The sequence below is a fragment of the Echiichthys vipera genome, assembly GCF_963691815.1.
Source record: "Echiichthys vipera genome assembly, chromosome: 21".
NCBI classification, from domain to species: domain Eukaryota; kingdom Metazoa; phylum Chordata; class Actinopteri; order Perciformes; family Trachinidae; genus Echiichthys; species Echiichthys vipera.
The window spans coordinates 10,908,632-10,932,118 of NC_139846.1; the positions used below are offsets into that span (position 1 = coordinate 10,908,632).

At 39.7% G+C, this 23,487-nt stretch overlaps 2 protein-coding genes across 4 annotated transcripts in view; both read left to right on the forward strand.

Annotated features, from left to right (window-relative positions):
- esyt2b (extended synaptotagmin-like protein 2b) overlaps positions 1–9,701 on the forward strand; it is a 34,729-nt gene extending 25,028 nt beyond the window's left edge. For all 3 annotated transcript variants that reach the window (XM_083935735.1, XM_083935736.1, XM_083935737.1), the window contains 9 exons: positions 511–585; positions 3,538–3,624; positions 3,755–3,904; positions 6,149–6,501; positions 6,743–6,841; positions 7,105–7,236; positions 8,317–8,422; positions 8,523–8,572; positions 8,692–9,701. In XM_083935735.1, coding sequence (XP_083791861.1) covers positions 511–585; positions 3,538–3,624; positions 3,755–3,904; positions 6,149–6,501; positions 6,743–6,841; positions 7,105–7,236; positions 8,317–8,422; positions 8,523–8,572; positions 8,692–8,761 — 1,122 coding nt within the window. In that variant the 3' untranslated portion in view covers positions 8,762–9,701. The remainder of the gene's footprint in view (positions 1–510; positions 586–3,537; positions 3,625–3,754; positions 3,905–6,148; positions 6,502–6,742; positions 6,842–7,104; positions 7,237–8,316; positions 8,423–8,522; positions 8,573–8,691) is intronic.
- A 1,261-nt stretch (positions 9,702–10,962) lies between these two features.
- Positions 10,963–22,760, forward strand: ncapg2 (non-SMC condensin II complex, subunit G2; the record flags this gene model as incomplete). The annotated part of the gene is made up of 26 exons (XM_083936067.1): positions 10,963–11,040; positions 12,172–12,339; positions 12,477–12,591; positions 12,695–12,852; positions 12,945–13,079; positions 13,783–13,877; positions 13,950–14,106; positions 14,210–14,302; positions 14,382–14,507; positions 14,736–14,915; positions 15,563–15,715; positions 16,844–17,066; positions 17,154–17,251; positions 17,642–17,809; positions 17,901–17,971; positions 18,066–18,219; positions 18,357–18,530; positions 18,686–18,799; positions 19,579–19,731; positions 20,868–20,967; positions 21,106–21,311; positions 21,573–21,707; positions 21,954–22,057; positions 22,260–22,360; positions 22,461–22,551; positions 22,658–22,760. The coding sequence occupies 26 exons, from the start codon at positions 10,963–10,965 to the stop codon at positions 22,758–22,760; spliced, it is 3,453 nt and encodes a 1,150-aa protein (XP_083792193.1).
- Positions 22,761–23,487: the final 727 nt, after the last annotated feature.

Genomic DNA, 23,487 nt, shown 5'->3' on the forward strand with positions numbered 1-23,487 from the left:
GCAAAGCAGGGATTCCTCTCATATTTAAGCAGTGCCTTCTCAGCTCAAGTTGAAGCTTATCAAAGCGTGGGATTGTGTTAATCAGCCTGAATTTACAATGCAGAGCCTAATTCTAATGCTGGTGAGAAATACATGTCAAATTTAAGCACCGTCTTCAAGAGGACAGGACGAGTTAACGAGTAAGTTAAGACTTCCCCCCCTGGCTGGTTTTTCTTCTGTAAGGAGGACTAGATAATACTTCGCTGTCAAGACCCAGCATGCTAAAATTAGAACGCAAAGGAGACAAAGCTTGGCAGTCTCCTTGGTACATATCCTCTCTGCCTGCAGCCCTGCTTGTCAAAAAGTATGGTAATGTTCCTCCCCTTTTGAACTACAGGCACTTGCACCATTGTGTGCCTGACATATAGACTCAAGAAACTAATGTTTGAGTTTGGGTGCAATTATGTTGTCCGTTACTGACGTTTATGCATTGTGTGTAAGCTAACACGCCTCTTTCTTATTCTTTAATAGTCTGCAAAGAAGAATAGCAGTGAACCCAGTCCCTATGTCCAATTGACTGTTGGACACAAATCACTTGAGAGCAAGGTGAGTCAGACAAGTTTCCTTTCATTATGAGAAGAAAAACTTAACCTGTGGAAGTGTTTTTTGTTCACAGTCCTCCAATATTAAAGTGCCAACAGCATATGGGCAAACAAAGATTGAATACAGTAGTAATATTTATATATTTATCAGAACATTTCTCACATTCATACACAAAGACCTATTGAAGTCGAACCGCCAACACATTCTTTAACTGTCTCCAAAATGTTTTTCCCAGACTGTGGAATTAAAAGTGAGATGAACTGTTGTACAAGAAAATAAAACAAGGCAACCTCTAACATGCCATTAAGTGTTGAGCTTCTTCGCTGACATTTAGTGTGTTTGCCAGCTATTTCTCGTGGGAAATTATAGAATTCTTCAGTTATTCAGGAGGAAACACAACTTAAAGGGATAGTTCGGATAGTTTAAAGTGGGGCTGTATGAGGTGTTGATCCAACCAGAGTATTTCCTACAGAAGATGCCTACAGATTGACTTGTGCCCAGTTTGGAGAAGCAGACACAAGTAGCGCTGTGTGCGGGGGCAGCAGCTTTTTTCCCAAAAATTTTTTATTGAGTTTTGCAGGCAAGTAAACATTAAAAAGTAAAGCAGTTGTACAATGTGTCAAAGCGTTTGCTTAAAAGTGGAAAAAAGAGAAACTAGAAACTAGAAAACTTAACATAAATCCCACTATCCCTCCCAACAACCCATGTCAGACGTGGTCACAGTAACCAACTGAATAATAAATAACATAAGTAGATAAGGATAACACAAGGAAACCAAATAGAGTAAAAACTATAGCTTATAGCGAAAATAAATAAAGGAATTGAAGAAAAAGAAAAGGAAAATAAAAAAAAGGGGGGGGGGGGCAGCAGCAGTATTTTAGCCACATAAAAAAGGCACACCTAAAAAAAAATCAAACATATCAATATCAGTTGAAATGTACCTCAGGCAGTCCTTTCCTTTCCACCGAAGTTCCCTCTCTTTCTCACTCTTTTTCTTCCCTTTTCAGTCCAAAAAACAATTATCTTCACCTGTGTTCTTTGGCCCATGAAGATATCCTCATGTCCACTCATTTTCTATTTCCTAATATGTGTTGTCTCTTCCACACACTGCTGAAAGTCTGACCCAAACAGCTGATCTGCAGCCGAACACATGCCTAGGAATGTGTAGAGAAAGGGAGGTTGTGTCTGTTGGCGGTGTGAGAATATTCTAAATATAGTGTACATTAGGAGTTTTTTATAATATACTAATATACATTTATGCTGCTGCCCCCGTCGACCGCAGTGCATCGCTTTGCCTCCGTGTCAGAACTATCCCTTTAAAGAGACCAGGTTCTTGTTGACGCTGAAGACTTTACTGCAAACATGTGAACTGAAGAGCATGAAAACAAGAGAAGCACACATAAGGTGCTGCTTTCAAACACCAAAGAGAGTTTGCGTCTCTCTCCGATCAGGCCGTGCAGGTGTCTATGGGTTGAAACGGTGTGAAGCTGCAGTGTGGTGTAATTCGAACCAGGCGTCTGTGTTTTCTTTGTGATGCGTATGCCTACCTCATTAACCAAAGTTCCTCCTTTTAACTGCCCACCAGCGCGCCGGCAGTGACATTTTTTATTAGGCAGCTTACGCACAGCTCCACTATCTCTCAGCATGAGAGCAACCCACAAGACAAATAAAGTATAGAGAAAGACCACAGGGGACATAACTCCCATTAATTTCAATGTTTATATCCTCATTAAATTAACCATGTAGAAATATTTGTTTTCTTCTTTTTTTAATCTGGAATGTTAACATAAACTTCAATAAATAAACTTTTTTTTTATGATCCTGAACACAAAAAAAACATGTTAAATGTTAAAGTCTTGTTGTGGCCGTGAGTTTGAATTATTTCAATCTTTGTTTCTGGGAAATCGTGTCCTCTCCTTCAAACCCAAAGGGCTGCAGATTGTATCATTAGTTTTCTCATCATGATCTGTAGCCTCCAACTGCCATTCGCTGCTAACATAAAAGCTCTGTGATTAGATGTTTCTTGCTGAGATGCACCTTGGGAGTCACAGTGAGCTTGTCGCCCTTTTATTAAAGAACCCAGATATTTTATAATGCACTTGTTAATCTTTTTAAGTGGTGCTCCGACTGTCACATGACATTTTATTTCCACTTCCAGACGAGGGGCACCCAAAATAGCTCCTCTCACTTTGCAACTGTATACGTGAGAGTGAGTGATGTCAATCGAACGCGCTCTGTACACGCCCACACTGTCCTCAGAAGAGGTCTTATCAGGGCGACTGACGTGGTCACAATCATTTGACTGACGGCTATAAAATCCCCTTACTCTCCTCCTCCCCTCAGAATACTGTGTTCAGGATCGTTGTCCTGCTGTATTGTATTGACTGTATGTAAGAAAGGGGCTACAGTACGAGTCTAACACTGTTCACTCAATATGGATTTGGACATCATCAATCACCCTGAAGCTGAAAAATCACTTTAACCTCATAGTTTTTATAATCCAATCTGCTTAAGTACAGAACAAAACTATGAAAAGGCTTTTACTGTCCTGTCAGTCTTTATTCATGGAAACAAATCATGTAGGGGAACTGGTTAATTGATAGTAGATTGTGAAAATCAGCACAGCTTATTACTGTCATTATACAGTAATGTTTAATAGAAAATGTTGTAAAATCATATACTATATTTAAGGTGTGCAAAAATAACAGATCCAAACAGTTCAGTGAAAATAAGCATGAATTGAAAATATGCAAAAAAAAAAAAACCTGCAAGAATATATGCTCTTCAGTTAGTATCATGCTGACGGTATTAGTATGTTATTAATGATATTATGATTCTACATTCATGTTCAAGATACAACACTTTCTACTGCATTAAGAGACGTGTTCTTATTTAGCTGCTCTCAAGAGTCTTTTAATTAACAACTAACAAACGACTACCTGTCTGCCCGTAAAGATCCGATACAAGACCAAGGAGCCTCTCTGGGAAGACTGTTTCTCATTCTTTGTTCACAATCCCCGGAGGCAGGAGCTCGAGCTGGAGGTAAAGCTGCGCGACCACTCACTTTGAATTATCACCAATAATTACATGTATAATAGATTCAAGATATTTCAGATTTATCATGAATCAAGTAGCTGTCTTTTTGTTAAAGCAGATCTTTCTCAATGCACAGGTAAAAGATGACAAACACAAATGCACCCTGGGTAATTTGACGGTGCCTCTAGGCGGCCTTTTGGCTGAGGAGGACATGACGCTGACTCAGTGCTTCCCCCTCAAGAACTCGGGGCCCAGCTCCGTCATCAAACTGAAGATGGCCTTGAGGGTAAGCACGAACACCATCACTTGTCACTGTCCCGTGTGTGTCTGTGATCCGAGCGGGATCAGGCTGAGGGAACCAGAACAGATGTTCAAGATCTGCTGATTCAGGCCGAACGGGTTGTGAGAAGGCTGCTTATTCACTGGCACTGCATTTTGAATGTCGTTGCACAGTGCGCACACAAAGCACAGTGTTGCAGTGTCAACAATAAAGTGAAAATTATTTATTGAGACGCTTTAACAGCTTTTGATCTCAGCTCAATTCTAATTGTGACCTTTGGCCCGCCCACCTTGGTAACTGTTGCTAGGCCTAGCTGTCAAGGTTTCTTCACAAGGCTCATGTAAAACAGTTGCAGATTTACCACTCAAAATAATATTTTCAACAGTGAGTGTTGACACTGGCAAGATTTAATCTGTTGTACTTGGTCACCAGCTGACTTTTTAGTTTTTTAATTAAATGAGAAACTTTCAAAGGAGATCTTAAATATGCACATGATGGCTACGTATATATTATAATGCCAACACACTGAGGCTAAACTACACACCCCAGGCAGAAAGTCAGCATCCTCACCCTTGGCAGTGTATTGGGTAAAGGACTATATATTCGGGGTGCTTCATAAAGGGAAAGGTCGCTTCACTCATGTGACGAATAAATGAATAAATAAATTAGAGTTCCAATATTATAAGTTATGACATCACAGCTGTACACAAGTCCTGACGGCTCATTTAAAGACACAGTTTCTGAATATGGGCTGTATGCATTTCTCTGATACTTTCACAGTTTTTATATATTACCTTCTCTGTAATAAAAGAAGACATCTACAATATGGGACCTTCAAATGAAATAAAAAATGAACATCAGTTTCTCCCCGGCTCTATCTGGCCAATTAGATGGATTCAATTCGAGATATGTGTCACCGATAGGTCACCATGACAATGAAGGGGAGTATAATTCAGTTTGTGGTAAAGCTTTTAAAAAACTACATTTAGAAAAATGTTTCATTGTTACCCTGGACAGCTCACAGTCCACTGACTGTACTGAACATAGTGACTTCAGACTTGAGATCAACTTTATTATCCCATATGGGGAAATTCATTTAGTCCAGTGCTCCAGACACCAATCCACAGTAAACAACAAACACAAAAGACAAAAACATAATCATAATAAAACTCATCTGATCTCAGATAAAGCAGTAAAGTCCATAAAACAGTAAGACAGAAAAAGCAATTAAGTAAACAGTCGACTAAAACAGTAAAATTTGAATTGAGTGAAAGTGCAAATGTCCAGCTGAGAAGCCTGAGCTGATGGCTTGGGGGATAACAGAGTTCTTTCATCTGCGTGTTTAGATTTTATTTTGTTGCAGTAACTCCGGGTCAGGTCTTTGCTGCGGAGGAATTTAGAGTAAAGAGGATGGGTTGGGTTTTACAGGCTAGTGGCCGTTCTGCCACTTTCTACATTGAAATTAAACTCTAATGAAGAAATCTTTGCTATGAAAACTGTCAACATGTAGTCTGTGGAAACCACCCCACTTACACCTAACCCCCAACGCCATTGGACAAGGGCTCCATCTCCTCACGGATACCAATTTAACCCCTGAACTCAAACGCTCACTCATTTCATAAAAAGGTCCCCTTCCATTACATGCCGCTAATGAAGCTATTACGCTAATATCGACTTTCTGTTTCAGACTAATTTCAGTTCAAACATTTGAGACTCAAGCAAGTAAATTGCATTAACCTTCATGACTGGAACAAAATGCATTATCTTGTATTGAATCATCACAACCGATCTAATCAGAAAATGACTGCAGCCGAATCAAAATATTGACATGCACTGAAATAGCTTTCGTGTATTGGATCACAACCCAACATATCAAGATTCATAACGGATATCCCAAACCCAAAGAGGGGGAATTGTTTCACGGGCTTATAGAGCGTTTTGAAACCAGAAGACAGAAAGACAGAAATCTCCATAGAGACAGATTTGGCTGTACAAACACCTTCAAAAGTACCTGGAACTTTTCAGCGGTATCACCAGTTTTAAGAACTCCTTACCAGAACGTATTAGTTAGCTTAGTTAACAAGGCAGAGCATTGCTTTGGTCCCCAAGGCTCCTTATTTTACTCGAGTTGCAATGCGTTGACAGGACACAACACGAGTAAAATTCTAAATCTGACACATAATATTCTTCCAGTGCTTCGCTGTAGTTGTTATTCATTATTCCCAGTAATGTCCTCCTGTCTTTCTGTAGATCCTGTCCCTGGAGAAGCAGGTGCCCTCAGACCAGCCCTCCTCCGTCCGGGTGAGGAAGTCCAGTGTGCCGCAGCCGACCGCAGCACCCTCCCAGAGACGATCGGCCTCAGATTCCCTGCTGCGTCTGCCCACGCCTCCACCACCTATAGACGCCTCCACCCTCACCCTCCAACACAGGGACGGCGAGCCGTACTCAGCCAGCCCTCTCCGCAGCATGTCCAACCTGAGCACCTGCATGTCCAGCTCCCAGAAACACCTGCCTCATAAAGAGTCCACCCCCAGCCTTGCCTCTGACATCTCCCTACCCTTCGCCACCTTGGAGCTTCAGCAAAGGCTTCGTCAGCTGCAGAAGTAAAAAACACGATATTATACGTTGTTTTGACTCCCCATTTATGAATTTCAGGGATCTTATTGGTTTTCAATACATTTATGTGATTTAAATTCTCTAGTTGCCTCTGGTAGAATGACATTTTGTCATTTTTGGAATATGGGAATACTTTATCTGACTACCTGTCGCTATCCATCTCTCGCTGCTGTATAATTTAACTGCAGTCTCTGGAAGTGACACTGACTTCCTCTTGTGTGTTTATAGTGGCTCGGCCCCCAGCCAGTACCCCCTGGGTGAGGTCCAGCTGACTGTCAGACACAGCTCCCAGAGGAACAAACTCATTGTGGTGGTGCACGCCTGCCGGTGAGGTTCACAAATGACATCATACCCTGCATTTAAATTTGCTTTCTGAAAGATAAATTGCGGACTTGTTTGAAGGTGGTCTCATTTTCAAGGACTTTTTTCCTAACTCATTAGTTTATTGTAATTAAGGATTCTTCTGTATTCAGGTCCTTTTTCTTCCTGGGGAGCTACAACTAACATTTAAGAATAAACAGCACCAGTGACCTAAACAACATGTGACAGGAGACATGTGAGTGAAACAATTTTGTCCTGTGTGTCCTCAGTAACTTGATAGCCTTCACCAAAGACGGCTCAGATCCCTTCATCCGCCTCTATTTGCTGCCTGACAAGAGCCGGACGGGGAGGAGGAAGACCAGCACAATGAAGAGGACCCTTAACCCTGTTTATGATCAAACGTGGGTTTAGATATTATTACTATCCCAGTGGCATGTTTGTAGTCTAAAAAAGTATTTATGAATATCAGATGTTTGCTGCAGCTGTCGGGCCTTTGAACATGTGCCCTGTTTCTTGAAGGTTTATAGTTTTAATGATATGCTTACATGTTTACATGCTTTAATATTCAAAACATTTTACTAATCCTGTCAGTCTGATTGTGCCTGTATTCACCCTCTGTCTCAAACGCTCTGTTTTGATGGGAGCCGGATCTCACAGCTCGGTTCCTTCCTGAGAGCCGATCAAAAGAGCGGCTCATCGTTCTTTTTTAAATGCTTTTTTTGAGAGGGGAGGGTTACTATCTATCTGGGAAAATCTGTCAGGCATTGTGAATGCTGACTGTTGGATAAAAGTGTCAAAATTCACTCTTCGTCACTGCATGTCACTGTCACGGCCACAGGAGGAGGCAGATGTGCCACAAGGGCTCGTGCAAGCATGAACCCGGCGATGTGACTCTAGGGCAGGCACTGCAATTTGGGCGCAACAATGCAAAGAACGGCTCCCAAGTAAGACTCGGTTCCCTTCGTTCGTACCAAAGAGCCGTTCAAAATACCCGTTAAGTTTGCGAAGGGTACATCACTGCTCTTTAAGCCCCTTCAGGAAAAAGCCCAGTCTGCTGTGATTGGTCAGTGTTTGCGGGTCGTCCACATCTGTTTTGTTAGCCTCTCTGCATTGCAGTGGCACCGTAGTGGCACTTTCTACCTAAATGTACAGTATAGCTGTGAAATCACGAGCATACAGAAGTCCTGACGGCTCGTTAAATGAACAGTTTTCTGAATTTGATCTTTCCCTAGTATTTATATATACCTTGATCTGCTTTATAATCAAAAGATATGTGGAAATCTGCGTCTTAGAGGGTCATAGATTTTACATCAATTCAAACATTAAGGGCTCTTTCCAGATGAACACAGGAATCAACTGTGGGATATTTCACTTTCATGCCTAAATAATATTTCATTAATGTCAAATGTTTTAAACAAATGAAGTACATTTAATTTGAGGAATGGGTTAGCGGTATAAAATGTGTGTATTTGTGTTTGCAGGTTTGAGTTCAGTGTATCGATGGTGGAGCTCCACAGGAGAACTCTGGATGTAGCAGTGAAGAACGGAGGGAGCATACTGTCCAAACACAAAGGGTTTTTGGGAAAGGTAACGTCCGTCTGTCATGTGTTTTCTCCAGCAACAGAGACACTCCCAAGTATATGTTCTAAAAATGTTTGTCCTTTTTTGCTTTTGTTCAAAATCACAGGTGCTGGTAGATTTAAGTGGGGAGGATATATCAAAAGGATGGACGCAATGGTAAACTTGTATTTTATCTTTGCCCTGTGCAGCATTGAGTGATCCCTTTGGGTAATAAGCAGACTATTTTGGTGCTTTAATAGATTATTTATTAGATTTATTTTTGTTTTGTCTTGCAGGTATGATCTGAGTGAAGACGGTGTGTGGTCTCAAGGCGTAAGAAACATTCACGACTCCCTCCTCACATAGTGAGACCACCTTTCTGCTGTAATATAGTGATCTTGTCAACATACGGGCACATCATGTTGTTGTATTCATGTACATTTTTCATATAGTTTACAGGACTTATTTCAGCATGCAAGACGTTTTTCAAACATTTCCTACACCTATTATTTCAATAATGGAAGATATTGTCACATATTGTAATGCAATGAAAAGAAACAAACTGCCTTGTCTCTGTTTTCAGTGTTTTATGTAAATATCAAGTTGCTATTATAAGTATTTGCAGGGGTTTTCATGGCATTATGTTTCCTTAAGGGAAATTATATTGAAATCTGTCAAAATTGTTATTGCCGTCTGTCCCATTTGTTCAAACGTGACAAATTCTGTTTTGTCATCTGAGAAAACTCTTACCAAAGGAGCAGATACAATCACAAAAGTAGGCTTAAGCAGTAATATCTCGACTTTGATATCTTTTGTCATGCAGTGTTATTTGATTGTTTACCTCTTATTGTTCTTTATGCTTGATTACAAACATGGAATGCACATATGCAAAGAATAAAATGATTGCTCTGTATATTTCAAGAGGACTTTGTGCAATATTGGATGTTACTGAAGTCGTGGGGGCATTTTAGGGCTATGAACAAGTGCTGTATAATATGAAGGATACTTGAATAAGGGTTTGATTGAAGTTCAAACCAAACGTGAGTCAAACAAACTGAATAATATATGACCTTATTATTACATTTTATGAGCGGGGCTGCCAGACGTTGTTGTTAAGATGACACAGCTATGTTATGAGGCATGTATGTTTTGCCATGCAGTCATTGGAGGTTTAAATATTTTCTTGTTATCTATCCTGTGCCTTAAAAAAACTGCTATGTAATTTTTGCCTTCTTAATGTTATTATTTTGAATGATAAGATGCCTCATGGTTTTTGAGGAATAAATGGTTTCTCTTGTGAAAATGATCTTGGTTGTTTTTTTTTCTTGTTTTTATGAATTGATCATTATGTCCGGGGGGGAAAAAAATATTTATTTCCAAATTAAATATGTAAGTAAAAGAGAACAAAAATATCAGCATCAAAATATACTTAAAGTACCAAAAATAAATCATGTATATGCCTATATTACATTATTGGAGTATGTATGTATGTATGTATCTATGTATGTATGTTGCAGCTAGTAAATGTGGCGCAAATTTCTATTACTTTCATATTTGATTTGTTTTGTATGAATAATCTTGATCTTTTATTTCTACTAGGCTATATGATTTTAGGCTAAGTGACATAAATTGATTGATTCATCACTAAATGCATCCAATAAATGATGTAGTGGAGTAAAAAGTACTTTTTCTCTTCTGAAATGTAGTTCATTAGAAGTATAGAGTAATATACTATGAAGTTACTCAAGTAATTCCAAATTGCACTTTAGTAAATTACTTAAAGGGGGTTGGTGCTGAAGTCCCATCGAGCAAAACATCAAATTCACCCTCCCAACATAATTTCCCCTGAGGATTGTGGTGTCGATCGATAAATAAGAGTTCCTATAGAATAGGCATAAATTGACTTGTGCATCTAACGGTATAACGCCATAGAAAAGACCTGCTGTAGAGACGGTGGAGACGCCACAAGCTGTGAAACATGTGCGGTGCTTTGTCGCCATCACGCGGCAGAACAAGCGAACTACAACAATACGTCACTGTCAAAGCGGACGCACGTCAACGTCATGACGCACAATAATCGAAATTTGCGCGGGTTTGCTGTTGTTATGGGAGGCTGTCACCCAGCGGCTGTTGGCTCACGAAACTACGAATAAAAAGGTAATAACGAAGCTATTGGTTCATGTTTTTATACTTCAATGCTTATAAGTCATAAAAGTGTAAGTACGGGTTGACAGAACACCGTTAACACTCACAAATATCACTTTTAACGCTAACGACAAACGGGCTGCCATGTTTGTTTTGGTGTGCTTCACTTTAGTAACGTTAGTCCAGGCGGGACGCTGCGCTGCATCCTTTAGGTTGGTCACCTGAGTCTAATGATTATCAAACCTGTGACATATTGATAACGAGCCGAGCATTGGACCAGTGTGTTGGCGCAGGGATGGTGCTGCCTGCGCCAGTCCCTTAGCTGAAAGAACGTGTATTATTGTATATGTAGTATTGTGCTTTTCTTTGCAGGTTTACTGTCAATCTTCACGTCGCTTTAAAACCTCTGAAACACCGAAAACATGTCCAAGAGAGAGGCGTTTTTAGACGCCGCCTGCAAGGAACTTGTGGAGGACTTCCTTAACTTCATCCAGCTTCATGTGAGTAACTTCTTGTCACGTTAACACGAAACCAGGAAGAGCCAAAAGTGTCCTGGACGTGTCTCTGGCTGATGTGGTACTTGTGTAGTAAGAGCTCTTATGTTAAAACGTATACTCAATATTATACACACATTTACTTTTTAAGTATCATGTTATAGGTAATGTCATCACCTGTTTATTTACCGTTTATTTAATTGTTCATTTTCTTAGTGTAAAATCGAAAGGATCATATATTATAATAGGTTGAATATAATAATAATATTGACTTGTAGTGATAGGAGAAAAGGATAAGATGCAGGATAAATATGCTGAAATTCATTTATATCGTGTTATAAAGTAAAGATAAGTGGTGACTTGATACTTTATAATTATTATATATACACTATAAATAATTAAATGCTACTAATTATTGAGAAGGGGTGGTAAATAAGTTGTACTTCTTCCCACTACTTTTTAAATATGTGAATTAAATGATGTTGTGCTTAAATTATTTTTGAAAGTGTTCCAAATTTTTGTTTCATAGTCTGCCTGCAATGGTACAATCATTTTTGCTTTGTTATTATAATAAGAGTTTTCTTTAATTTTATTATTTTTATTATTATATGATTCAAGAACACCTTGTGGAAAAACATTATAAACCTTATAACCGGCAAACTAAATGCCGGTCTTCATATTGTGAAAAAATACCAGTTGTGAACAGTACTGTGCTACATGTACAATTTGGGAGTTTGAAGTCTATGTAATTTGTGGATATCCTATCTGACAGTTTCTGCAAATTATATCATTTCTTTGTACGTTGTTTCATTAATTGCTTAATTTTGATTAAATGTCAAAATGGGATTCAAGAGCCCAGCGTTAAGTTTAATGTGATTCGCTGACTCTGACAACACCCAAAATAAACACACAGTTCAATAACACACAGTTAAGCTAGCAACTATTTAAATTTGCAAGCAAAAGTTTGGTATTTTACTCAATAACTGGTTATCAAACAGGGAACAAATCTGTGTGAAGTTGTCTACTACTGTGAATGAAAAGTCCTATTATTGATTCAAATTGAAGGTGTTTTTGTAGCTGTCTGTGTGTATCGTGTATGTCTCAAGTCGTTTCCTTCCCACTGCTGTCACTGAGCAGAAGAACAAAACGGAGCCTTTCGATGTGGAGGAAGTGGTGCAGGAGATGCCCAGAGACCAGAGACAGACTCTGTGGGGAAAACTAGCTTCACTCCTTCAGGATGTCCTGCAGGAGCTGCCTCCGGAGCGCTGGGAGGAGGGCATGGAAGTGGAGTCTGCTGCAGACCCTGTGAGTTTATTTTCTGTTGTGCCATAAACTTTGATGGAATTACAATATGATATTCTATTGCTGTTTAGAGTTGTTTTTATCTGTGTATTATTAAAACACATTTTGTTAACATCTCCTTTTATTTACTGTTCCTTCAGAAACATGTCATGGCTATTGTGGACGGCGTGACAATAGTGGCTGCTGTGTCCTTAAAGGTCCTACAAGACGGTGACACCTACAGTGCCCTGCTGAAAATTGCCCACATACTTCATGGTCGGTGTCCTTGCTAATGTTCATTTCTGCTTAACTGACATGTGTTCAGCTAGATAGTTACTGCTACTTCATGATGTTTTTTTTTTTTTTTTCGTTCCCTCAGGTGTTCTGGTGTCGCTGCCTGTCTCAGAGGCACCCCTGAAGCGCCATATCCACACACTGTGCGAGGCCTGGTGGAGGAAGGGGCTGAAGGAGAAAGAACAGTTTGGTCGTACTGCTTTCCTCATCTCTCTGCAGAAGAGCTTCATTTTGAAGAAACCAGTCAGTATTGCTGTGGTTCCAAGGTTATTTTCAATTTTAGTGGTTCTGTTGGATTACTTTGAATAACTTTCATACTTTCTCTGTGTTGTCAGGGTGCTGAGATTCAAAGAATCTGGAGTCTCCATGATGTACTTTTGACTCTGGACTACACATCAGAAGACAACAAGCAGATTGTCGACCTGTTGCTTCAGTGCTTACACCGTCCTATTTTTATTAAAAATGATGACGTGAGTAACATAATATTTAGGCTACATCCATGCTGCCATGTTTTCATTCTGAAACAGCATATCACATGGCCATTTGCGTACACTGGGCATGCACAGAAAATACAGAAACTACAGAGGAAGAACCGCAACTGTGAAAAGTGAGAACAAAGATTTATTTGCTTGGACCTTACGATGAGGTGGAACTGTTACTGAAAGTAATACAGGAGTATAAATCTGTTAATTGCGGCAGAAAACATTGATTGGGAGTCATTGCAGGCTAATACGGCAACATATTAGAGACATTAGACAACACAATAGACATATGTACCGTAGAAGTATCCATTTTGCTGGGGAAAGGGCTACCAACAGTATAGAAGAAGGATGAAATCACAAAAGGTATGTCAGCCTACCTAACTGATAGAGACCTTTGGAACAATGGCACGACGCGTTAGTCAGTCCTGTTTACACCCATTCAGACTAGAAGGGATCCCAGAGTTTTCAAACTAAAACGGGCGTTTAAAAACGTCTCCGTTTTAGGGGCTCATAAATGCTAAAGTAGTTTGGACGTGGGGCGTAAATGCAGCAAAAATATGCGTTTTTAAACTAATATGTAAAAGTGTGGATGTAGTCTTAACTTCTGCGTTTGAGTCACTGTCAATTTCGTTTCTCATTGTTGTGTTTTAGTCTTTGAGATTTCAGCCTGACGATGTGTGTACTGTTACAGGGAAAGCGATTCCTGGTGTTTCTTTTCAGCTGGAACATCAACTTCATCTTGGTTATTCACGGCACCATCAAAAACCAGCTGGAGTTTTATGACAAGTAAGATGCTTACTTTATTCTGTTTGAAAGTAGTCAATTTGATCTTATTTACTACTAAATTTTTCTGTGCAGGGTCATGACCACTCATATTACGGAGATCTACTTCAGAGCGTGGAATAAGGCTAGCGGGGACTTCCTGGAGACGATTGAGAGCACATGCATTCAAGATTTTATGCAGAATGCAATCTTACTCCAAAGAGCGTCTCCTGTCCACACCAAAGTTCGACAGGTAGACATTTTAGCAGCTTTAAAGTCAGGATGTGCACATTATTCTGTGTGTGTGTGTGTGTGTGTGTTTGTTTTTAATCTCTGATCTCCTTGCTCTCATGCAGATCGTGACCTATTTCCACAAAAGGAAGGTCTCTGAGAAAGTGGAAAAGATGCTCTACAATCTCTACAAGCCCATTCTCTGGAAAGCTTTAAGTGTACGGATACAGATTTTGGATTGCATTCATACTAGTTTTGTGTTTTCTGCTCTAATGTGTTCCTATTTGATTTCTTCAGGCCCCAAACTTTGAGGTGCGTGCAAATTCCACTTTGCTTTTCACCGATGCCTTCCCGGTCCATGACCCAGAGCAGAGAAACAAGAATATAGATGAGGCCATTCAAAAGCAGCTGGACACAGCAATGGTGAGAACCTTTCAAACCATTCAACTACTGTTTCTGTAAGGGCAGTTAATTTAGTCCCCCCCCCCCCCTCCCCCCCCCCATTGTTTTCTTTCTGGTGTTGGAAAACCACCACACACAGATACTGTGCTTAAAAAAGGAGCAGAACCTAATCATTACTTGTCAGACCTTTTGATAATCTGAACATGAACCTCTGTGCCACAATGAGAACATCCTTTCTCTCATCCTCAGGGCCTCCTTTATGACCGTCATCCCACTGTGCGCTCCAATGCTATCCTGGGAGTGTGTAAGATCCTGGCCAGGTGCTGGGAGCTCCTCCCTCCTACAATCATCACAGACTTCCTGAAGAAGCTGGTGATGGAGCTTGCGGCTGACATCAGCTCCCCTGATGTCCGGTGCTCCGTTTTCAAGGTGGGAAATGCCGTTTCTCTGTCCTGAATGTATGTTTTCTAGAGATGCACTGATCCAGTTTTTTCCAATCCAATACCGAAACCTGGGCTGAGCGTATCGGCCAATACCCGATACCGATCTGATACTACTGTTGAATAAATGAACTGGTACCTTGCCATGTGAGTGAAGGCATCAGGCTTGACATAAACATTTAGCCTTGTTAAAAAAGGTAACAAATTAACACAGATATAATGTACTTAATATATTTATTAACAAATAACAAAGTGTACATTAGCATTAAAAAAAAGGAATAAACACCACTTCCATGTAAAGTGCACTGCAAACAGATATTTTAAAATGCAATATAAAATACAGCAGCTACCTGAAACCCAACAAACAATGGCTTAATTAACTTGCTGTGTATGATATTAATAAAAAAGAAATGACTGGATCAGAATGCTAATTAGTCAATATCGGAGCGGATATCCGATCTGGGTATCGGACCGGTGCATCTCTAATATTTTCCTCATCAGAGTTAGATTCCTATTATGAAATATTACCCAGGATGTAACCTGACAGTATTTTTTAACAAGTGTTATGTTCGAAATTCTTGTCCATTGATTTTATTAACATTTAATGACATTTGGTTTGTGTCGTGTTTTCCCCAGTGTCTGCCTATTGTGTTGGAAAACCCTCTCAGCCATCCGATTTTGGAAAAACTCCTGCCTCTTCTCAAAAACAGCCTTCATGACAACTCCGAGAAGGTCCGCGCAGCTTTCCTTGAAATGCTTATCAAGGTCAAGGCAGTGCGTGCTGCCAAGGTACTGTATGTGTAGTGTTTCTTTTTGCTCATACACTGGGGAAAAAAACCAACAGGCTCTTAATAGGGCTGTTTTTTGGGGTTTTTTTATGTCTTGTGTGCTTATCACAGCTTTTAAAACATGTGTCTCTTGCCTTATTTAAATTATAGAGCCATATACATTGATCTCGCTTGGCACTTCTTTGACCGTTTATCCATTTGTACAAACGGCAACAACAAAGAAAAGAGAAATACGATTCAGTTAGACAATTGCAGATGTTGAGAGAAAAGGAAGCCCATTCAAAAATATTTTAATACATGGAAAAATTAAGCCTAAAATCTTAAAAAGGTCAGAATATTTACTCATTAATGACATTAGTCAAGCCATTTAAAAGGATAGATTCACATAAACAATGAAGAGAAACCTATTATTTGAGTTGAAGACATTTTATTGGAACAATGATGCAGGTTCTCTGTATTCCAATATTTCAGTGCTATAGGAATATAATATTCAGCGCCACTATCACTCTTATCCTTTTCTCTTAAAATTTCACTTGTTTTTCTTAAGAGAGCTCAGACTTTTCTTTCTTTCCTTCTTTGTTGCTTTTTTCTTTGTTCAAACAAAGAGGTTTAAAAAAAACAGAAACACAAAACAAAATAACAATAGAAATACCTGTATATTGAGTGCTTACATTTTCAAAAAGGAGTGTGGAAGAATATATGTAGTAAACCCGTCCTCTTCTGTTGCTCAAAAATGATTTTAGAAATTATCATCTGATTTGTAAATAGATTGTGCATTGTGGACACTTTCAGAATGCTCGTGTACTTCTTTAAACTAAAATAAATGGACACATGCTATTGTGGTTGCTATTGATCGGTTATTATGCGGCCCATGTACCAGAATGAGTTTGACACCCCTGAGCTACACGGATGTAAAAGAACTTCCAAGTGCAAATCCAACATGGAAAGTACACACCAATCAGAAAGTTGGGAAGCAGCTTCAGTCGTAAACTTCTGTCACTAAAGACATATTTAAACGATTGGTACAGATGCAGCTGTTCAGCCAAATTGCACTGAGACACAATCCACTTACCAGGTGCAAGTTAATGCCAAGTGTTGAAAAAGAGGTTTCTTATGTACCACTCTGCAGTTTTGGGATGTGTGCAACATAGACCACCTGCTGGCCCGCTTGGCTATCGATTCCCATCCCGTTTCGAAGCGCATCGCCGATCTGCTCTTCAAGTCCTTCTTCCCCGTCAACGAGACGGAAAAAGAGTGGTGCCGTCGGTGCATCACCCTCATCGAGATGAATCCCATGGCTGCCAGGAAGTTCTACCAGCATGCACACAAACACACATCCTCCACCAACATAGGTAAGTGCTGTGTGGACATGGTAAAATTATTGGAACCTGTTACATGTGGCCTTTGTAGCACATCCATTGTTTTGTCTTCTCTTGCAGTAAAGCGGATGTTGGCCATTCGTCGTGTTCTGAACTGCTATATCCAGACTGACCCTGAACAGGCCGACCTTAACGACAGCAACAAGGAGAACAGCGCAGTAAGACAGACATACACACAAGTTCACAGATTTTTTTTTTTGTTTTGAAAAGTAATTATACTTTATCTCCACAAACTATGAAGTCCACCAAACAGATTCTCACATTTGAGAAGCTGGGAGCTGCAGATTGTTGGATTTTTGATCATAAAAAAAGGAAACAATGAATCCCTTCATTGGGAATTGATTATAAAAGCTTCAGTATCAACTTATTGTTTCATCTCTAATTTCATGTGTTTTAATAAGACGGATAAAAAAAGATAATGTCTATGAATTTTGGAGGAGGTAGATGGTAATTTAGTCTAAACCTTAATCAGATATGATGGAAAAGTGTGATTCATGAGTTCATATTGTTTATACTGTGAGATTTAAATTAGAGTTTGATTTTCGCAGGCGGAACCTCTGTCTGGGAAAGACATGACCGTCGTATCTGGTCTGCTGGAGATTGTGGTCATCCTGTGGAAAAGTGTCGAGAATGCCCTGAAGCAAAATGAAGAGGCCCAGAAGTACACTTTTGCCAAGTTTGGAAATGTCATGGCCAAGTATTTCCAGGCCTTTGAGGTACTTCACCCTCCACGTGTCGTGTTGTTTGTGGTTTTTTTTCTTCCATGAACAAGTATTACTGTGAAACTTTCGTGATTTGTTCTCCCAGGATGAGCGCTGTACTGTTGCTCTCATACAGCTGGCCTCATTTATGCCCGCAGTGGCAGTTCCAACATTCAGGTAGGCAATAATGCATCTCCTCATCTCTCTGTCTCCATCTCATTCATCTTTTTACACTCCTGCAACCTGTCTCTCATCCCGCTCTCTTTCTCAGCTGTGGCGTCATGTCCAGGCTGAGGAGGTTGGACTCAGGAGCAGTGCCAGCACAGTACAACCAGCTGTTGGACTGCATGTGCAGCTGGGGCCAGGCTGCTGACATACTCGAACTGGTCACTGACTGGCTCACTGAGGGTCTGCCCAAGCAAGGGGTCAGTCAATACAACACCAAAGGACTGAAAATATTGTATTGTCGGCTTTCTCAGATTTGTATTAAAAGTGAGAGGTTTAATCCTAATATACAGTACTTCCCTTGTTGCTCTTCAAGTCATCTTTCTTTCAACTTCAGGACGAGGTAAAAACCAGTCGGAAGGTGCGTATCCAGGAGACGACGGAGGCCAAACCAGACCTGGCACTGGCTTACCTGGAGTACCTGTTCAGCCACACTTCAACACGGGAAAAAGTCCTGGCTCTTGATCAGAAACTGCTGCAGCAGCTTCATACAGTTCTAGGAAACTGGAGGGTATGTTGGATACCATTCATGAGTATTTAATTTCTGTTTCACAATTCAAATGCATTTGTCTTTAGCATTCATCCAAAGAGTAGAAACATGTATTTAATATCTCTTTCCTCTTTGATAAGCAGTTTTCCTCTGGCATGTGATATTTGTCTTATTAGCCAGTGCTGTACGCTCATCTCAGCTCCACCGCAGAAGATCCTAAAAGTCCCACCGTAGAGACTGCACTTAACGTCTTCATGTACCACGGCCGTCTCTGTGCACATATGCAAAATGTGAGTTTCTCATTTTGCACACATTACAGGGTTCTTGCAGATCCTTAAAACGTCTTTTAAAAGGGTTAAATTAGATTTTCAGAATGTAATGTCATAAAATGTCTTAAAATCCTTAAATTATGGTAATTCTTGAATTTTAAGGTGATGCTTAGTTGCATGAGAAATATCTCCCCTCAATGGCTAATACTCGACATGGAGAGTAGCAGACTTTTTAGTTTATAGATTAAGATTTAATGGACTGTTAGTGCATGAAAGGTAGATATACTGTAACGTGTATGAGTCTTAATGTTGAAAATGATCTACAGCCTTCTCTGTGAGTGGGAGGATGACCAGAAGAGCCTTATTGTTTTACACAATGTGGTTAAAATTTACAAGTTCAAGCAAAGTGAAACGAAAATTATTATTATTATAACGGTTTTAGCGTAACATTGTAACACAGTTCATTGTATTTGCCATTAATTTGATGGCTTTATAAGATTCAGAGATATATCTCTAGGTTTACAAGTTGCAGAAACCCTGCATTGCTCCTCACCTCATATTTCAATTTTATTTATCCCGTTTCTTGCTCCAACGACACTTTGTTATACATTGATAGTTACAGGATGTTTAATGCAGTTGCTGACATGATTAGTCAGACATTATACATGTTGTGTAGTTTATATATATATATATATATATATATATATATATATATATATAATTAGCTTTTTTTGGTAAACTACAAGTACAAGCTCAAGTAAAGAAAATGACACCCCCCCCCCCTCTCGCTTCTCTTCTAGTCCTCAGAGGGTCGAGACTACCTGCTCTCTCTGGAGCATGTGGCAATGTGGGTAGCTGAGAGGGTGTTGCCCTTCATGACTAAACCTAAACCTACCGACGATGACGACGAAGAATCTGAGAAGGCTCAACGTCTTGCTGCACAGATCACTGAGGTGAGCTATACCATTACTAATGTAAACATGTAGCAACAGCAAGCCAACGCACACGTTTTCAGCAGAGAACTTTAGACCGGAAAGCGTCCATTAAGAATGAATTGAGCCCTAATTTGTTGGTCATATTCTAATTGAGCCTCACCCTGCTATAATTAGTGAAACTAAAATGACTTACTGAATATGCAGGGCTGCAGTTAGCACCAGCATTTAATTTGGGCAAATATGGAAAAATGTGTCTGTGTGTTGTGTGTGAGACTTTTCCAGTGTAACACAAATGGGTTGGTACATTTTCATAAGAGGATTACAGCTGCTCCTGAAAATGCTTTATTTTTGTGATGAAGTAAATTATTTCAAATATCTTTCACCACACTGTTGGACCAACACTGTCAGCTGTTCTCCTTAGACAAATACCCAAGTGTTCACAGCATAGAACGTTATGTTTCCTTGATGCATACCAGCCACTTTGAGGTGAGATCTGTGAGGTCTTGGTCTGAATAATATGGATGACTGCAGTGAGATCATTTATGTAAAGTCAGTCCATGCAAGATCATTTCTCTGCTGGAAAATGCAGACTTGCAAATTAAATCACATCTCCTTAGAAATTGCCAGTTCAGATTTTTGTCTCAATCATTTTCACTCAACACTTATTAGTGAGATTATGATAGTAATATAGAAGTATTATACAAAGGCTGTACCAAGGCAGAAGATGAGAACAGTTATGTTGTTATCCAGAACATTAAGTTTTATGGCGCGTCTTTGCCTCCTGCTTCCAGGACTTTCAGTTCAGCTCGGTAAATTTAGACTCCTCATGGATTGTTCTGCTCCAGTCGACACATACTGATGTATGTGCCTCCTTCTGTTTAGGCTGCCACACTGAAATGGGCTTGTTTTCTTCATTTGTGCCACTCGTCCCCAGCCTATCTTGATGATTGCTGCAATCAGATATTGAAAATAAACCTCTATCAGCGCCCTTATTAATGCCCTGGCAGCTTCTAGAGGCTAGCAGTGAAAATGAACATTATACTGAAATGTAGCTCCCGTAAGACTCCGTCATCTCTATTTGTTGTTGATTTTAATAACTGTTCTTTTTGGAATGTAAAACATTTTTCTTCATTGTCAATTATGCATTTCACCAGAGTTTCCTGACAGTGTGCAGAGATGTTTTACTTGTGGGTTTGGGCGACGAGGCGTTCAAGAATCACATCCTCCAATTGTGCTCGCTCACTCTTTTATCAGGTGAGTGTTTCAAATGTCTAATATCGGTACACTGCATTTATAACTGAATGTAACAAAATCTAGCATTTATTTCACTTAAAAGAATCCTTTTCCATCATTTTTCTTTTCCTGAATTGACAGTGTTTTCCTTGTTTCCAGAGGCAGGCTACCTGTGTATTTCCCCGGTGCTGCTGATTTTGAAGGAGGTGGCAGACAGCTACGTACCTGAGGACGACAGCAACCAGGCTCAAGAAAACGAAGAAGATGCAACCACTGTCCTTCTGGGAGTGGTGGCCAACATCTTCCAGAAGATTATAGAGCTCTTGGCTGTCCGTCTGAGGAAGGAACCAGAGGAGGGAAAACAGGTATGTAGACATTATAAGCCCCAGTGTGTTGATGTGTTTTTTGTATTTATTTGGTGTACGGGTCCCCACGCCGTCTGTTTTCTCACTAGTTGTCAACACAACAGGGGCTCTGGTTTATTCTCGTAATTGCATCTGTAACAACCCTTTTGTTACAGGCTTTTTGAGTGTGTGTGTGTTCTCAATATCCCAGCACTGTACATCTTGCTCTATCAGCAACACTTATTTATAATAATATTTCCATCTTTGTGTTCCCTGACTTAGCTGTGTCAGTCAGCCATTCCTGGCCTGACAAACTTCCTCCAGGTGGCGCAAATGTGGGACAAAGCACCTCTCAGCGGGGTCTTCTCTACCCTTTTTGCTATCATCATTGTGGAAAAGACACATCTGCTTCAGAAGGTACGAACTACCTGTGGCAATTACTGATATGGCAGGCGATAAAGTTCTTTTTCAGCTAGAACGAAACCTTTTCTATGTGGATTTTGGATCGATATGATTCTACAAAAGTACTCAGAAGGCTGCTTTCTTTAACAAATCACTTTTTCAGTTGTCTTTTACCAATATCCCACACGTCCCGGGCGGGATTAGACACTTAGACACACACTTCAGTTAAAAAGGAATGCTGCTTTGCTCTTATTTTTAAAGATTACCCATCCTGAGGAGATGATCACCCCAGAGTCAGTGGAGGACATGCCTCCTCTGTCCAGCATGCTACTGACTGTCATCCTCAAATCACCCTCTCTTACCAGGTAAATATTCTCTGTCCACTTGGACTTAAAAAACCACCAGGGCTGAACCCAACAGGTCCTTTGCGTAGATAATTTCTGTTCTCCTTTAAGAGCGGTTAACCTTTTTACTTCTGTTTAGTTTAATACATTTACTTGAGCTAAATGTAAGAAATATACAGTTCAATAGCCTGAGCTGAGTTGTTGTTGAATGTTTCCTTTTTAGGGCATTTTTGACAGAAGTCAGCTCATCTGTAGACTCTGAGACCATTAACAGTCTGAATGAACTGGCTGCCGTCCTGCACGTCCTGGCAGTCATCAAACAGAGTGAGTCTATATGATCAGAATGTTTGATTTCCCAGTCAACATAATGGCATGTTTCTTTTTTCTCGTAAGGATACATCGTTTTTTTGTATGACACTTTTAGCAGAGCAGTGTAAAGCACATCTGAAGATCGCAGCCACATGTGTCCAGCAGCAGCTTCACAAACATGCAGTCACATCTGGAGACATCCAGAAGTAAGTCCAAATAAATAAGATATTTCTTTAGATGATCTGTGGACTAATACATTTTTGTTTTTTCATATGAGCTGTAATTTAACCTTTTTATCCCTCCCTGCTACAGGTTTATTTATGACTCTTCTTTGAAGACCTTGATTGCAATTCTGGATTTAGAAATGGACCAACTTGATGTGCTGAAGCTCTTTGACACAAGGACAACAGAATAATTACTGCTTTGCTGTTGCAGAGGTTTTATCTCTGTTTGTGTGTCAGCTGTATGAATAAAACGAACAATCAACCGAAACTCGATGTTTATTTATTCTTCAGACTGTGCTGCAGTTTGCCAACTCTGTACAAACAAGCAATACATCTTCCTGTCTGTATTCTTAAAAGGGAACTGTCACCCACTTTAATCCACACACTGTTCTGCTTTAGTCAATATTTGTGGTTGTGCACTCCAGGGACACAACACTTCTCGCTTCAGGAATGTATCCATGTATGTTTTTAATGTATTATATCAAGTAAACAACTGCTCAACAGGTTCTTCTCTATTTAATACTGTGCTACCTTATAATTACATGTATCTAATCCTGTACTTTTACTCAGCTAATATTTTGAATGCTGAATTTCTACTTGCAATAAAATATATTTTTACACCTTAGTGTTGCTGCTTTATATAATAAATGATTAGAATAGTTCTCCTTCATTGGTAATATTTTTTTATTTTAGTATCTTGATGTTGCCTTGGATGCCCTTGTACCATAAAACCACTAGGAGGGAAATTTGAAATGCTTACTATTAATAGTTATATTGAGACTTGTGTGATTGTACTTCTTAAATTATGTATTTTTGCAATCCATAATAGTATCACGTGTGTGTGTGTTCTCAATTTGGTCCAGCTAATAATGTGTCCATCAATCAGACTTTTATTGTGAAATATGTGCATATATGAAT